This window comes from Gigantopelta aegis, chromosome 13 (assembly GCF_016097555.1).
Source record: "Gigantopelta aegis isolate Gae_Host chromosome 13, Gae_host_genome, whole genome shotgun sequence".
Classification (NCBI taxonomy): Eukaryota; Metazoa; Mollusca; class Gastropoda; order Neomphalida; family Peltospiridae; genus Gigantopelta; species Gigantopelta aegis.
The window spans coordinates 31,735,196-31,748,018 of NC_054711.1; the positions used below are offsets into that span (position 1 = coordinate 31,735,196).

At 40.4% G+C, this 12,823-nt stretch overlaps 1 protein-coding gene across 1 annotated transcript in view; it reads left to right on the forward strand.

The window, feature by feature from the left end:
• Window positions 1-9,316: 9,316 nt before the first annotated feature.
• The window catches only part of LOC121387863 (WW domain-containing adapter protein with coiled-coil homolog), a 35,407-nt gene continuing 31,900 nt past the window's right edge, over window positions 9,317-12,823 (forward strand). The window contains exons 1-2 of the mRNA XM_041519091.1: window positions 9,317-9,457; window positions 9,619-9,652. Coding sequence (XP_041375025.1) covers window positions 9,417-9,457; window positions 9,619-9,652 — 75 coding nt within the window. The 5' untranslated portion in view covers window positions 9,317-9,416. The remainder of the gene's footprint in view (window positions 9,458-9,618; window positions 9,653-12,823) is intronic.

Consider the following 12,823-nt stretch of genomic DNA (forward strand, 5'->3'; position numbering starts at 1 on the left):
TAGATTGTGACATATAATAAGTATTTTCAAATAATTGAAAAATCATTATCGGGTATGTTATTAAGTTTGATATAAAAGTATGTGATTTGAATATCTTCATCGATGTCACGTAGAAATTGGGACAGACATCGTTTGACAGTTTCCACAAGAAAGTAGTTTTGCATAACGACACCACTAGAGCATATTGATTTATTTAGCATAGGCTATTGGATGACAAACATTAATTTTGGTAATTCTGTAATAATTATAGTCTTAGATAGGAAATTTATTAGAAGCAATGGATATTTTATATGCACCATCCTACAGACAGGACAGGACAGCAGATACCACGGCCTTTGATATACAACCGGCCTTGGTGGTGTCGTGGTTAAGCTAAGTAGGTAGGCTGGTAGGTACAGGGTTCGCAGCCCGGTACCGGCTCTCACCCAGAGCACGTTTTAACGACTCAGTGGGTGGGTGTAAGACCACTACATCCTCTTTTCTCTCACTAACCACTAACTACAAACAACTAACCCACTGTCCTGGACCGACAACCCAGATAGCTGAGGTGTGTGCCCAGGACAGCGTGATTGAACCTTAATTGTATATAAGCACGAACATAAGTTGAAATGAAAAAAATATATATATACTAGTCGTGATGCATTGGTTGGAACTTGCGTATTTTCAAAGACATTTTAATTTGTTGATTTGTCCTCTAGAGCTATATATACCAACAACATTTCTTGTGGCACGTAGCCATTTACCTTTCGACCGACCGTTCAAAATTGCGCACCCTTTTCTCTTTGGCATTTAACCTCTCCGTTCAAATTCCATAGCACCACCACCACCCGCCTGTTACCGATTTGATCGGGCTGCTGGTGCTCCCTTGCACCTGCCAGTGCAGACGGTCCCTCCTCTCCCCTCCCCCCACCTTTCCTGTCATGGACGGAGGAGCCGGCCAAGGCCGGCTCTTGTGACCACGACAGGCGTGCGCTACAACAGCTTGTTCTGAATGTGCACGTAAAACCCTATGACATGATATGACATTGTGGCACGTAAGTGGGAATTTCGGACTGGATAGACACATCTGTATCTATGGCAATGCAAAATCAAATATCTCGATTAATTTATAATGAGGCAACCTAATTTATTAATTGATGATTTGACATCAATACTTTTCCAGTGTAAATACTGTCTTTTGACGGTAAATTTCTATCTACAAAATAGGAATATTTTCTACTCCGCAGACGTCTGCGCAGAAGGGTGGTCTTCGGAAGTTGAAACCCCTCTGCTCAAAGCAAATTTTATTATTTTTCTATTTCGCAGGCACAGTTTAGACACACACACACACACACACACACACACGTGCACCACCACCACCCAACCCCGCCCGCTCCTGGATAAGTTTCTGTATACGCACCTGGTCGGAATGCACAGGTATAGACGTAACGTGTCGTGTGTGCAGGGAGTGGTTGTCGGAGATGGATCCCCTTCCCTGCTCAAGCAAATATTATATATATTTTTGCAATACATTTTCCGGGTAGCGTGTCTCGATCCCACACCCCTATGAACTTCGCTCGCCACAGTCCAGACCCCCCCCCCCCCACCAACCACCACACACAGACACACACACACACATACACACGCACACACACACACACACACAGACACACACAGACACACACAGACACACACAGCGACACACACAGACACACACACACACACACACACACACACACACACACACACAAATACACATCAAATACCCTGCTAAAATGCTTCACATGCGCCTGGTAGGTTTACGCAAATATGTTCAGACATGTATATCCATGCACATCTTATATCTTATCTTTAAAAACATATTTGTAAGAGCATCTTGATTCATTATTTCATATTAATATGTATATATATTTAATATAATGTCTGCATTATCCATATTATAATTATAGTCATAATTTTTTTATATATACCAGCCTCGGTGGCGTAGTGGTTAGGCCATCGGTCTACAGGTTGGTAGGTACTGGGTTCGGATCCCAGTCGAGGCATGGGATTTTTAATCCAGATACCGACTCCAAACCCTGAGTGAGTGCTCCGCAAGACTCAATGGGTAGGAGTAAACCACTTGCACCGACCAGTGATCCATAACTGGTTCAACAAAGGCCATGGTTTGTGCTATCCTGCCTGTGGGAAGCGCAAATAAAAGATCCCTTGCTGCTAATCGGAAAGAGTAGCCCATGTAGTGGCGACAGCGGGTTTCCTCTCAAGATCTGTGTGGTCCTTAACCATATGTCTGATGCCATATAACCGTAAATAAAATGTGTTGAGTGCGTCGTTAAATAAAACATTTTTTATTTATTTATTTTTTATCATGTATAGTCAATTAATATGTTCAATGTAGGGGAGATAAATAATACAACAAAACAGTAATACCAGTTATCTCTCTTACACTGGTAGACGTTATGCAAGAACATGCTAAAATGTTCAGGCATTCAATCAATCAATTTATTCTACCAAAGCTGAAATCAGCCATTGGCTGAAACATACTGTGACGGAACATGCTCTTAATTTTGTTTTCGCCTGTGGCGATATTAATTGTTTTAGAGGGCCGTGTGCAGTTCCAATATGCACTTAAGTCCAGGTGGGCACTTTGTTACGTAATACCTCTGCGTGACGGTCGTCGAGCTCTCTCTAATACACACCCAGTCCAGGTGTGGAGGCCATGTGACCAGTAGTTACGTAATACCTCCGCTAGTTCGGTACGATCGGGGTATTGCTGGCGGACTAGGCGTCAGCAAGTCTGATGATCTAAATATCGCTGTGGAAATATCACTTGATAGGGGGAGGACCGCGTTGTACCCCCAGGCAATATTCGGCTTTTATGATAAATAGCTAGGGTTTTAGAGATATCAGGGAGAAACATAGGAAGGCTACAGGGGAAACGGACGTCGTCCACTGAACGAAATATATAAGTTCAGTCCGGACGTGGTAATTATATATTATTTCTGCTCTGTTGTATAACCTTGATATGATTGATGTGACTTTAAATATTTTAATACTGTAATATACCAATATTATTTAGACGGTGCTGCCGGTCATCTGACGCAGTAAACTGTAGGCTCACTGTCTAAATAATTATTAAAGCTTAGCCAGTCATCCTAGAGGACCTAGGTAAACTGTAGGTTATTGTCTTTATTGTGATAGGTACCAGTATTAATTCTGTGTTACAAGGTTACTGAATGAGTAGTTAAGGGTTAATTAAAAATTAACCAGTTAGGAATAGAGTTGTAATTCCTTTATTAATTAAGTTCCTCTGGCAGCGTTTCTCAATTATCACACGTTACTGAATGGGTAGTTAAGGGTTAATTAAAAATAAACCAGTTAGGAATAGAGTTGTAATTCCTTTATTAATTAAGTTCCCCTGGCAGCGTTTCTCAATTATCACACGTTACTGAATGAGTAGTTAAGGGTTAATTAAAAATTAACCAGTTAGGAATAGAGTTGTAATTCCTTTATTAATTAAGTTCTCCTGGAAGCGTTTCTCAATTATCACACGTGTAGGTGTTGTGTCACGGTGAAGTGATTAGCATATTGTGTAAACTAGACACCTAGAGATTAACTAATTAAGTGATCAGTTCTGGGTTGTTATTATTTGTTGTTGTTAATTAACTACCGCGGCAGTACATTTGTCGGCGTAGATTTATACAGATTCCAAAGTGTATTGTGTTTTTGTTGTGTTTTCTAGTGAACTAAACGTGCTATATTATATATACTTTATATAAGATCTTATCTCTGTTCATACCTAGAGACGAGCCACGCGGGTATAGACTGCCCGATACAGAGAGATCTGTTAGATATACAGTTAGGAGAGATATTTGGATAATCGTGTTTTATTCAGTTACGGGTATTATAGGATCCCCGTGACACATACAAAATACATTGCTGGGTAACAGAGACGGTTTAAGGATCCACGGGGCCTATAACACAAGTAACAGCGGAGAGAGAGGAAAAACGACCTGGGGAAATTAAATGTAGGCTTACACATCACCGCGGTGTCCCCTGAAGCGTGGGGACTGTAGCACGTGCTACATGTGCTACTAGGATAAACCGGTTCTGGTGGTTATTGATACAATAGTCTTACAAATATATATCTAAATAAAATATGGTATCAAGCTATATTTTTAAAATGCAAAAATGCAAAACAAAACTGAAACAATATATAAATAGTAATGATTAATTAATAAGAATGTTAGGTGTAGTAATAATGTTGATAATTTAGTAGAGGCCTAGTCGTAGAGGAGGAAACAAGAACAATTTTCCTTGATTTTAATGTCGATCAAATTACAAACTTGTTACAGAATGACCAAGAATAAATAATATTTCATTAAGAATCGCAGTCTAATACCACGATAGCAAGGACAAACAAGTCAAAAATGATATTCATCTTCAATTTTAATTTTTTTTTTAATTAAACAAAGCAATCCTATATTCTGTACAAAATATGCTATCTAAATATACTTCATAACAGTAATCAGTTTTGAACATGCAATAGTTTCTTAAGCGTGAAAATTTGCAATCTAAGTGTAATAAGGGCAATAAAGTTTGGTTTGTCTAACGACACCACTAGAGCACATTGATTTGTTAATCATCGGCTATTGGATGTCAAACATTTGGTAATTTTGAATTAACCTAGCGAGCATTTCTTGTATCCTTTATTAATATGTATTGTGGTGAGGGCATGGGGGCAATGCCCACCAGTCCCTTCCTCTTTTTCCCCAAATATTTTTTATGTACCTGTCGCCCCATAACACGACTCACTGACAGTATGGGGCGGGATGTAGCCCAGTGGTAAAGCGTTCGCTTGGTGCGCGGTCGGTCTGGGATCGATCCCCGTCGCTGAACTCATTGGGCTATTTCTCGTTCCAGCCAGTGCACCACAACTGGTATATCAAAGGCCGTGGTATGTACTATCCTGTCTGTGGGGTGGTGCAAATAAAAGATCCCTTGCTGCTAATCGAAAAGAGTAGCCCATGAAGTGGCGACAGCGGGTTTCCTCTCTCAATATCTGTGTGGTTCTTTACCATATGTCTGATGCCATATAACCGTAAATAAAATGTGTTGAGTGCGTCGTTAAATAAAACATTTCTTTCTTTCTTTCACTAACAGTATGGATTCCTCCTCCCAATGCGGGTGCCCCACTACTCCAACACAAAATAACTGCGCACCCACCTCCTACCCCATCGATCTAGCGAGACTCGAGTCCGTTCACAGGACTCGAGTACCCGTTTAAGGAAGAGAACTGTAATTGTGGAAAAGATGACCAAACACCACAGCACTTCCTGCAGTCCTGTCCACTCTACAACAGAGAGAGGTAACAAATCTGGCCTGTGAGTACTACGATGGATGCCAAGCTGTGGGGATCTGCAAAAGATCTACAGATCAGGTCAGGTCATAGTGTTTTACGTGTACATTCAGAACAAGCTGTTGTAGCGCACGCCTGTCGTGGGCACAAGAGCCGGCCTTAGCCGGCTCCTCCGTCCATAACAGGAAAGGTGGGGGTGGGAGAGGAGGGACCGCCTGCACTGGCAGGTGCAAGGGAGCACCAGCAGCCCGATCAGGTCGGGCGAGGGGTGGAAAGATCTACGCCTCACATCCCTTTTTACGACTCTCACGGAACAAAGGATATAATACAACCAATCGAACGCTGAAGAAGAAATTATAAATTTGTAACGTCATTTTTCTATATGCTTGCCGGAAAAATGCCGTCTACATTATAGGACTATGAGACATGAAGGGAAAACAAAAGTCAAATGTGTGGAATGCAGTACAATGGCACGACTTGGCGTCCATGTTCAGCGCTGGATTTAATATGCATAATGCTATTTTACTTTATTCCTTAGTCTCATTATCATCTATAGTGTAAGTGTTGGGTAGGCCTACTTGAGTCCGGGTCAAGTTTGACCCTCGAGTAGGCCTACTCGAGTCCAATATGTTGAACTCGTGGAGGCCCTATAGTTCTAATAAAGAAATAATTAAACAAATAACCAATCAATCAAGTATCTCTATTCATATATCCACAGGTTATATATTTGCAGGAAATACTGGAACAGAACAGCACGGTAGCTATAGGGCTAGCTCGGGGTGAGCAAAACATTTCGCCAAATTGTTTATTAAAGTTTAAAAATTGCAGAATTCAACAGTTATTTTCTAAAAAATGTCAATTATTACATAAAATTATTTCGCCAAATTAAAATATAATTCGCCAACTGCTTTCAAAATTCGCAATTGGTGAATTTGGCGAGTGCCAGAGCTAGCCCTGAGCTAGATGTCATACTAAGTAGTATTAGATGTACAGATATTTTAAAGTTACACACATTTAAAATAAATATAATTGTAAATGTCAAACAGCGATCTCTTTGCACATAAGTTAAACTATATTCAGAAAAAAATGTGCGTAGTATCGCGTTGGCACCAATAAGCATATTAAAACGTCAAAGCATTGTTGACGTCACGTCAAAGGAATGTTGACGTTTTTATGGTAACGTCTTCGGCAATTCAATAAAAGTAGCGCAGAACTATGTACTTTAATAATCCATAAAGGAGTAGCCTACGTGCTCCTATTTTTGTTGAGGGCAAGCTGGCTTTTGCCCCAATTAAACGAAAATGCCCGAATTTGGATAACAACATTTATTTACATTAGCATTAGGCCTACTACCAAACAGCTAGGCCTATATAGGGTTGCAAAAGAATCACTGCAAGGCTCAATGGGTAGGTGTAAACCACTTGCACCGACCAGTGATCCATAACTGGTTCAATAAAGGCCGTGGTTTGTGCTATCCTGCCTGTGGGAAGCGCAAATAAAAGATCCCTTGCTGCTAATCGGAAAGAGTAGCCCATGTAGTGGCGACAGCGGGTTTCCTCTCAAAATCTGTGTGGTCCTTAACCATATGTCTAACGCCATATAACCGTAAATAAAATGTGTTGAGTGCGTCGTTAAATAAAACATTTCTTTCTTTTTTTTCTTTTTTTTTTTAAATGCAGTATGTTATGTAGCTACTGTGCAACTGAATATGAATAAAAATATATTTAGGGGTCACGGCAGGCTTGTGAACCTTAACTTTCTTCAAACGAAGGGTCACAAGACACTGTGACACACCTCACACCCCATCCGCACCTGAGCCTATAGGAACCCGGGGGAGGGGGCGGCTGTACGTGGGTTTTTTTTTAATACTCTATATAAATAAAAATAAAAATCTGACTTGTACCCCCACCCTGCAGTCTGTGCTCCCCTCCACGGGATGTTGCTCCGCGCCTCCCCCCCCCCCCCCATCCCCCCACCATTACCCACACTCCATATATCATTCCTACAGGCTTGATATTAGTGGAAAGATCCCTTGCGGTTAACTATACTCTTCAAAAAAAGTAACGCAAAGTCAGATTTTCATTGTATGTTTCTAAATCGTTTAATACATGAAAGAAACATGGCAGAAACTTGCAATTTGACACAGATAAACAACATTGACAGAGGCTGTTGTAACAGCCATCCAAGTTCCCAAGGTCCCGTTTGACGTCACGTACAGTCAGTAACGAGTGTGACCCCCATGAGAGTCGAGTACGGCCTGGCACCTCCTGCCCATCGAAGCAATCAGATAACGGATGACATCCTGCGGAATTGTAGCCCACTCGGCCTCCAAAGCGGCAGCCAGCTGTTGTAGTGTCTGAGGTTGGGGTTGTCGTCGTCGCAAACGTCTATCCAGTTCATCCCACAAATGCTCGATTGGGTTTAAATCTGGGGATATGAAGGGCCATGGAAGAACATTGATGTTGTTGTTTGCTAGGAAGGCTGTGGTGATGCGCGCTGTATGAGGACGGGCATTGTTCTGCTGGAAAACAGTGTTGCCGTTGGCCATGTTGGGAACGACGTACGGGCGCAAGATCTCGTCCACATAGCGCTGTGCTGTCAAGTTCCCCCTGATGTGTACCAAGTCTGTCCTGGCGTTGTAAGAGATGGCTGCCCACATCATCACACTTCCTCCACCAAATCTGTCCACTTCCTGTATGCAATTGCGTGCAAAACGTTCACCTCTTCGGCGGTAGACACGTGCCCTTCCATCCTGTCTGCGGAGCATGAATCGCGATTCGTCGCTGAACCACACGTGTCTCCATCGTCTTTGAGGCCATACCCTGTGTGCTTGACACCATTGTAGTCGAAGCTGTCGATGCTGCTGGGTTAAAATCACGCCTCTAACAGGACGTCTGGGTCGCAATCCTGCCTCTCGTAGACGGTTCCGGACAGTCTGGTCAGAGATCCTACGCAGTCCCGGTATTGCAGATTGAGTGGAGGTAGCCGTGGTCGTCCTTTGGCGTAGGTGGCGCAACCGGATGTAGCGATCCTGGGCAGGAGTGGTGACACGTGGTCTACCGGATCTGCGAAGGTCACGTGTTGATCCATGTGCCTGGTAGCGGTTCCATAATCTTGAAATGGTGCTAGGGTACACATTGAAAAGCCTCGCAACCTCTGATTGGGATTCGCCTGCTTCCAATTGTCCGACGGCGTTGTTCCTCTGTTCTTCATTCAGTTTTGGCATTGTGAAAGCTACGCTGACAGTTTTAAACTGAGTACAGCTAAGTCCTGAACCCTGCACTTTTATAGGGCTTCTTGTGCCTCTTGCACGTGCACACCATGCCGACCTTTCAAATCGCTGAATTGACCGCAGGTGCGGTTTTGCGATTGTTAACTTTTTCACACCTGTCTTCAAGGTCATGAAATTCCGAACAACTTTGCTGGTGAAAATGCATTTGGTACGCTCCATTACACAACATACTTAGCGTTCGGAACACAATGTTTCCACACATCCATATTTATTAGGAAAATTTCATTTTTGCGTTACTTTTTTTGAAGAGTATATAACAACAGGACAAGTTAACAGGTTTCCTCCAAGACTATATCCAATTGTCAGAAATACCACATTTTTGACACCCAGTAGCCATTAATGAATCAATGTGCTCTAGTGATGTCGTTATACAAAACAAACTTTAACATTTTCTGTGGAACGGGAGGAAGTAGATAGGCTATACAGTCAGCTTTATTGACATAACACGTCGTCGGTTGACCTAATGACCCAGCTTCTAACCTTGAACACAAGCACCGAAAACTCTGCAGTCACGTGATATTTCTTTTGCACTTGATGTATTGGTTTTGATTTATTTTAAATATTTAAATAGCAGTCTTCTATATACCAGCATTAGAAATACTGTGGTTGAATTGAAAAATATTTTTTACAAGTTAATTAATATATTTAAGGAGAAAGTACGGGTCCCCGGATGTAATATGGCGTCAAATGAGTCGAATGCAGACGCGTAGGCTGCTACAAAACAGCTTCTAAACATCAAATTAACGTTTCTTTGCAGTGCAAAATACTATTTTTCTAAAAGCATTAATGGTAATGCATGCAAGGAAACTCCCCAGACTCAATGATGGGTAAACATATTTTCTACAAATGGCTATATGTCAGATTCCTGTAACCGTCCGCCATCTTTGTTGTCAAAATTTGGAGAAAAAAAATCCATTTTATCAAAATGCCAATTATTCGTCTGGGTCAGTTGTACAAAAAGTAAATTATGTTTTTTCCTATTTTTCAGGTATGCTGACAGAAAAGACTCCCATCTGCACCAGGTAATCGACGCACTGAAAATGTGCCGTTTAAAAAGGGAGGGGCAGAGATTCTTCAACGGTCTGAAATATGAAGTCTGCAAAGTGGTCATGTTTTGAGTTTATTCAAACTAAAAACATGAAAATGGTAACATAAAACACAACTAACACACTGCCAACAAACTTGGTAACAACAGGTTGTAGACTGGCACAGCAAACTATCATCATTATTATTTCATGTTTAATTAATATAATGTATACATCCCAGTATGTTGACATATAATACCTAATCATATGTAAACAAACGCATATACTAGTATATGTATATTAACAACCTCAAAACTTTACAATTATTCCACAGAAAAAATTAAGCATGTCGTGACAACTCTTGATTTCAAGGACTACGCAGTAATACAATACGTACATATATTGATTGCACATGGTTTATTTTCAAGACAACAACGCATCACAACACTAATGTACACTACCAGTATTGCCAACTTGAAGATTGTGCTGACCGTACACTCCCAGACAAAACCATCATATCTTTACTAACCACGCCTACCAACTGATCAGTTGGGAGTCTGATACCACTAACGGTAACACAACTGTTTACACATACTAAACCTATACAATAGATCCAGAAAATAATGTCATCATTATGACATATTAATATTCACAGTGATTTTGAACTAAATTGCAACGTCGTGTTCCGACGTCTGAAAATGGCTTGAACGAGATTTATCGTTTTTGCGTCTCTCAAACAAGTCTAGTTTTACAAACCCAATTTTTCGTGTGTGCACAAGACATAGAATATTACTTACATCCATGGTCATGACCGGTTACACAAAAACAAGATGGAGTTACACCCAGTGCAATTTTGGTTTAAAAATATTTAAAGTGTTATTTGCTGTTTGCAAATCTTTAGAGCCCGCCACCAACCCAGCGAGCCCTGCCATGCATGGTCCAGTAAAACAGAAGGTATGCTAAATGTTTTGCATGAAACCATGGAAAAGATCGCTATTCAAGACTAGTTATGATTTTGAGATATATGTTGACTCTGTCATTTTGAAGAATCCATGTAATTTGTACAAATATTTTTTTACAAGCCATGCAGGCTTATATGTTCGTTAATCTAGAGAATCTTGTATGATATGTGTGAGCCTCGGGCTCCCAGACTCTCCTCAAAATTGCACACTTGGTTACCTGAATTTAGTTTTGTGTAACCAGTAAATGGTTTTCATAATTTTTTTATTCTCAGAGGGCTGATCATTCAGGCCCTAATCTAGCTTTCAAAATGGAACTTTCTTTCATCAAATGTTGGCTCAAATCACCAAATAATAGACAACTAACTATTGGCAATGGTAATTTTAGTTTGATGTAAAACATATAACCCAAGCGAACACTTTTCAAGTATATTATATCACAATAAGATAAGTACCTGGAGTACCTGTTTTGCAAATGATTTTTATCAATTTGAGATTACTGTTGAAATGTTTTTGTCACAGGCAAAATGCTAACTTATAGCAATTTGGAGCCTGCCTACAGCTAGATTAATGCAGTAATGTTTGCAACAAATATAAAAATTAAAAATATCCCTACAACTGATGGCAGTTATTTTTATCCAGGGGTAAAATATATTCCAGCAGTAAAGCCTCTGACCTACTGCAGTTAATGTCTCAATTGTGCTGTCATTAAGTTCGAGCCCTGAGTGCAATTTTAAGACAAATTCTAGAACTGCTTCTCACTTTTGGCATTTGCTTCCCAGTCCAACCGGCCTCGGTGGCGTCGTGGTTAGGCCATTGGTCAACAGGCTGGTCGGTACTGGGTTCGGATACCAGTAGAGCCCTGGGATTTTTAATCCAGATACCGACTCCAAACCCTGAGTGAGTACACCGCAAGGCTCAGTGGGTACGTGTAAACCACTTGCACCGACCAGTGATCCATAACTGGTTCAACGAAGGCCATGGTTTGTGCTATCCTGCCTGTGGTAAGTGCAAATAAAAGATCCCTTGCTGCTAATCGGAAAGAGTAGCCCATGAAGTGGCGACAGCGGGTTTCCTCTCAAAATCTGTGTGGTCCTTAACCATATGTCTGACACAATATAACCGTAAATAAAATGTGTTGAGTGCGTCATTAAATAAACATTTCTTCCCTGTCCACAACATAAATTTTTAGCCTAGGAGGATGCAAGCCATCTATAATCGGTAACTGACAATGCAGAATATTTTTTATTTTCAAAATTTTTATAGCAACATTTCTAGACCATTAAAAATTGAAGTTTTATAATTGGGTAGCAATATTTGAAACTTGCATAGCGAATCACGATGTTATACTGAAGGAAATTGTCCCTACAATGACATTTTAATTGATTATGTGCCCAAATTACAGATTAGGATTTGTAAGAAATTGTAACCAGGTACAAGGTTTAAGCTGTCAGTCGCTAAGTGCAAATAAAAGTTGAATTTGGCAAACATATTTCATTACTAATTCGAAAAAATCATCTGTCGTATATATTTTTGCTGTTTGGTTAAATGAAACATGAATTTTTGAGAGATTTTCTCAGCAAATTTGCCAAATTGCTAATATCTATGGACGTAGCCTAGACCCTAAGACATTTATGTATGTAATCAGAATTCACTAAAAGTTGAATAATCATAGAGTAGATGGGTTTAGATGGCTTTACATGAAATTCACAATTGATTGCTAATAGTTGTGTACTAAAAATAATGTGCTAGAACATGAGCACAAAAATAAATCAAAGTTAATAGATATATATGTCTAGATAGCAGGGTTTCTGCCAGAAGGTTCGGAGAGTAAAATTACCTTCCCTAATATCTTAGAAATTAATGGATATATATATATATAATTTTTTTTTAGATAAATTATAGCAGTAGAACTGCTTCTTAAAAGTAAAGTTTGTTTTATTTAACGCTGCCGATAGAGCACATTGATTTTTTATCTTATCATCGGCTATTGGACGTCAAACATATATGGTCATTCTGATGCTGTTTTATAGAAGAAACACGCAGTCGACACATAGGCTACTCTATTACGACAGGCAGCAAGGGATCTTTTATTTGCGCTTCCCACAGGCAGGATAGCACAAACCATGGCCTTTGTTGAACCAGTTATGGATCACTGGTCGGTGCAAGTGGTTTACACCTACCCATTAAGCCTTGCGAAGCACTCACT